This window comes from Nanorana parkeri, unplaced genomic scaffold (genome assembly GCF_000935625.1).
Source record: "Nanorana parkeri isolate BGI_ZX_2015 unplaced genomic scaffold, ASM93562v1 scaffold629, whole genome shotgun sequence".
Taxonomy (NCBI): domain Eukaryota; kingdom Metazoa; phylum Chordata; class Amphibia; order Anura; family Dicroglossidae; genus Nanorana; species Nanorana parkeri.
In genome coordinates this window covers 964,821-969,830 of record NW_017306897.1, presented here as the reverse complement: position 1 = coordinate 969,830, position 5,010 = coordinate 964,821, and the positions used below count along the sequence as shown (strand labels likewise).

The following is a 5,010-nucleotide window of genomic DNA, read 5'->3' as shown; positions in this document are numbered from 1 at the left end:
TCCAGTTCACATCGCAGTGTGCAGGTCCAGAGCAGGTGAAAAAACTGCAGCACGCCCTATTTTACCTTTTCTGCACCTGCTCTGGAATGCATGCAAACGCATCAAAAACGCATACAAATGCCTGGAACGCACTGAAAGCCCATGTTAAACTAAAAAACGCGGCAAAACCCACTGCACTGCGTGTGCAGAAACCTGAGCGGATCTGCTCTGCATTTGGTGTGAACAAGGCCTTAAAGATGAACTCCAAGCGATGATCTGTATTTTTGTCAATCCAGTTATCAGATTTACACACCTTTGCTACACCTCACCTTTCTATGCTGCAGTTAAGTAACACTTAAAGGACTTGTCCCACTTCAGACTATGACTGGACAGTAGGAGGAGAAACTGTAGCCTTTGAGCACATCTCTTGGCCACCCTGCTCTCTCCTATCAGTGTCTCCTTGTTAATATATGAATACTGCAGCATACCTGATTGGCTCCTTGTTCTGAGTCTCCCTCTCCTAGTTTAAGCTCTGTTGTACAGTGGCTGAGGCTGATACACGGTCAAATCCAGGTACTTGCACTGCTTCCATTTGGAAAAAAAAATACATTTAATTCTCTATTAATGAACACAGAGCTACATTAAGTTGTGTCTTTTATATCTGTGTGAAGTTCAGCTATAAAATGTTCTAAGTTCATCTGCTGGTGATTTTCTACTGTGTACAGTACACAGCAGCATTGGTTCAGTCAGACCACTGAAGGTCTTCACCTCACTATGCAGAGTAGAGCAGCCGCTGGTGAACCGATGGGTAAAACAATACAATGTCCACACTGTGGCAGGTGCATTCCATGTCATAGAAGAGGTGGAACCTCATCATTATCAGTGAACTCGCCATCTTTCTCCTTTTCTTCTCTGGCTCTGCAGCTGCGCAGCTGAAGGGGTCCCTGGCCCCGGTCTGTCTTTTCTTGGACGATACTGGTCACATCGGGGAAGGAGTACACGTTTGGATCCACCTCCAGCTTTTCACTTCTTTTCACACTGCTGATGATAAATGAGAAATGCTGGAATGAGTGAAAGCTGTAAAGACGTTTACTGCTAACATATTGTGGCATTCTAGTAACTAGCAGGTCAATATCTTTGGTCGTATCTGAAGAACTGTTCTGGAGGATCTTCTGGAGGGACAATCCAGTCAAACATGAAAATGTTCACATGCTGAGTCACTCTTACCGGCTTGTGTGATGACTTCATCCCAACAGCCAATCATGTCATTATCTTCCAGGGAAACTGTAATAGTTTTGGGTCAGGCTTTTTACATCAAAGAAGTCAATTGACAACCTGGAAAAGGTTAAACATGAAAATGTTCACCTGCTGAGTCACTCTTGCTGGCTTCTTTGATGGCTTGATCCCAAGAGCTGAAGATATCATTATCTTACAAGTAGGGATGCACTGAGACCGATGCTAGTATCGGTATCGGTGCCGATACCGAGTATTTGGGCGAGTACTTGTACTCGCTCAAATGCTCCTATACCTTCCCCGATATCGGAACTTCTGGTCAGAGGAAGATTTCCTCTGACCGGCAGTGCTGTAAGGGAACATGGAGCCAGCTTCCCGTGCGATCAGGAAGCTGGGCGTTGAGTAATGATCCGCCCCCCGGCTTCCTGATTGGCCTGGAAGACTGCTCCATGCTGATTGGCCGGGAAGTTGCCTTCCCGGCCAATCAGCATCATGCCGGCCAAAAAGCCAGCTCCTTGCTGATTGGCCAGGAAGCTGGCTCGATACTGATTGGCAGGGAAGCCGGTTTCCTGGCCAATCACAATCAAGCCGGCCAAGCAACATAGAGCCAGCTTCCCGGCCGCCCAGCTTCCTGATAGCCCAGGAAGCCGGCTCCATGCTAGCGAGAGCACCTGTATCAGTACTCGTTATCGGTGCATCCCTACTTACAGGGAAACGGTTTTGGTTTAAAGTCAAATTTTTTTGCATCAAAGAAGTCAAGTGACACCCTGGAAAAGGTGAAACGTGAAAATGTTCACCTGCTGAGTCACTCTTACTGGCTTCTTTGATGACTTGATCTCAACAGCTTATGACGCCATTATCTTACAGGGAAACTGTATTGGTTTGGAGTTAAACTTTTTGCATCAAAGAAGTCAACTGAAAACCCAGAAAAGGTGAAACACAAAAATGTTCACCTGCTGAGTCACTCTTACTGGCTTCTTCGAAAGCTTCATCCCAATAGCTGATGATGTCATAAGACTATAACTATAAGAGCCCTTTCACACGGGCTTTCGGTCACTTTTTAGGTAAATCTGATGGGAAGCCCAGTGTTAGTCTATAGGCAGGCAGATCTAAACCGATAGACATCCGTTTACATCCGATTACCCCCAACTCCGGCCATGTCCGGAAAACCAAGCAGAACAGAGTTCTGTTTTGCCAGACCTGATCATGCCGGATCTGCCCCTTTACATCCAATTCCCCATAGACCAACATGGGTCCGGTAATTTCATTTTATTCCTCCATCCCAATATGTATGAAAAAACTGGACGGACGCAGATGCCACAATGCTGACATCCATTCCAAACTGCTCCAATCAGCAGGGGCTCCATGCATTGATCCCTTCCTGATCGGATCATGTGAAGGGGCCTAATGATTTTGGGGGGTGTGCGCTGCTACCAAGCCCTTAATCAAGTCACCTTCATGGAAGATTGGGTGTCGTACACTAACAGGGGATTGTCCTATGCTCCACAGACTGCACAAATCCAAAGTAAAAGCCTGGCTGCACGATGAGAAAAATTCAAACGCTGACATTTTTTTTTCATCTGAACTACATGAACAGAGTCCCTGCCTGGCACCCACAAGGTTGGGCTTAGTTCTAGAGGTACGATTAAGTCCATCCTTGTGCGGGAAACACATCAGAGGACGAGGTCTCAGGCGGGGACTGTCTGTTCATGGTGTGTGGATGAACAAAGTTACAAGAGTTTGAATTTTTCTCTGAGTGCAGTCTTTTTCTGAGGGTTTGTGCAGACTGTGGAGCATAGGACAACCCCCTGCTTGCATTCAGCTCTGATCATCTTTGTAGAATGGATTTGGGTCAGGCTTTTTACATCAAAGAAGTGAACTGCCACTCTGGAAAAAGTGAAAATTAGCCTAAAGCTCCACCTGCTGGATCAAAAGGAGAATGCTAAATATTTTATTTGTTAGGCTTGAAAATCATAACAAAAGGACGTACGAAAGAAGTCTACCCTCCGCATATACTTTTTGTTTGAACAGAGAGGAGAAGTTACGCCTCTTGAACTTGCGATCATTGTATGTTCCCTCTGTTTGGAAGACTTTCCCCACTTAATGACTGCCCGTAAGGAAAAGGGAAATTTTCGGACACAGACAGCAAGGATGTTTCTATTAGGGAATGGAAATGTTAGCTCCTATGTCAGATTGTATTGCCGTATGTGTTTCCCCCTCAAGTCTCATACTGTATAAACGCCATATAAAGACCTCATATAAAGCCCAATTCTAATAGAGTTTTTTTTTTAAAAATAGGCTAGTCTTTGTTACAATTAAAATTGCAGCTTTCACTGTAATTTTCACCTTTCCCTGGGGTGCTGTACCCCAAAGACCCACTGCTCCATGGTCCAAAGCCGGTCGCCTTCTTGGTTCAACCCAGTCTGTGAGCCCAGGGTATCATGTCTTGACATAAAGGACCTGTGTTCTTTCGAAATGCGCATCGTTGATTGCTGTTATGCAGTAAATGAGCTATATTTTACAGAGTGATGGCCTGTACTGAGCGTGCACTCCTGAGACTATACAAGGTGAGTGAGAGATATGTGTATGGGATGAGTCTATTGTTTTTATTTTGCCAAGGACATAATGGACACAGTCCCTGGGAATGCTTCATCACATCACCCAGAGCTCAGCACAATGTTGTAGAGAATGGTGTTGACGTCATAACATCAATGGCGCTCAACCGAGAGGAAGAGAAAGAGAATCCGGCATGTGACGACTTGTGAGGAAGACCTGAGTAAAATGTATGTATAGAAATAAGGCGCTAGGAAGAGGACTACAGGACTTGGGGTGGGTTGGTAGGACTAGAGTTGGGCTTTATAATCTGATACATGTTGTGCCCCCAAAATGTGGGTTTCCTCGGGTACTCTGGTTTCATCCCACACTCCAAAGACATTCTGGAAGGTTAATTGGCTTCTGTCTAAATCAGCCATAGTATGTATGCATATGAACCAGGGACCTTAGATTATAAGCTCATTGAGAGAGGGACTGATGTCAAAGTACAGCATCTAAACTGATGGCGCCTGTAATAAAAAATTATAATTGCAACACAATTTTGAAAGGAAACCATGTAAACCCTATGCATAGTAAGGGATGCCACACAAACATATACAATACAGACAAAATACATCGATGCTCCTCCATGGTCGGCCCTTGAAGCACACAACCTGGACTCATCAGCACATGTAAAATATCAGGGACATGTCTTCCATGTGCTAAAGTTCCTGCACATGTTAGGGAGCAATGTTAGCTCATATGTGTACCTGGATCTCTGGAAAGAAGTGGTAAATATCAGCTGTCATAAGAAAGGCATGCTGTACTTCTCAAGAAATCTTCTCAAGAAACATAGAGTCATATTTCCACAGATCAAACTCCCCTTCCCTGACTCGAGTGCATGCGATGGGTTCATAGCCGCACCAATCCCCCCCCCCCCCCCCCCCCCGGCTGTGATGGTAGCTGTCCTTTCACCATTATTTCAGTTGTGAAATAAATTCATAACAAGCTGATTATGCAGAGTCATGATCGTGGTCGAGCCGCTATGGTTACGTAAATATATTTGAGATTCTGTTTATGCTCCAGTCCCGTAGGGATAATTACTAAGAATATATTAATAACACAGGAGCTGGCTTTAGAATGAACTACGGGAGAACAGACAGTGATAGCATACTATTCCCAGCGAATGGAACATATAACACCAGATCCCATATCATTAGTCATGTATGGTATTAGAATAGATTTAACACATGCTTTATATATATA

At 44.7% G+C, this 5,010-nt stretch overlaps 1 protein-coding gene across 1 annotated transcript in view; it reads right to left on the bottom strand.

Moving 5' to 3' along the window:
* Window positions 1-824: 824 nt before the first annotated feature.
* LRRC6 (leucine rich repeat containing 6) overlaps window positions 825-5,010 on the bottom strand; it is a 52,202-nt gene continuing 48,016 nt past the window's right edge. The window contains exon 12 of the mRNA XM_018563073.1: window positions 825-1,020. Coding sequence (XP_018418575.1) covers window positions 831-1,020 — 190 coding nt within the window. The 3' untranslated portion in view covers window positions 825-830. The remainder of the gene's footprint in view (window positions 1,021-5,010) is intronic.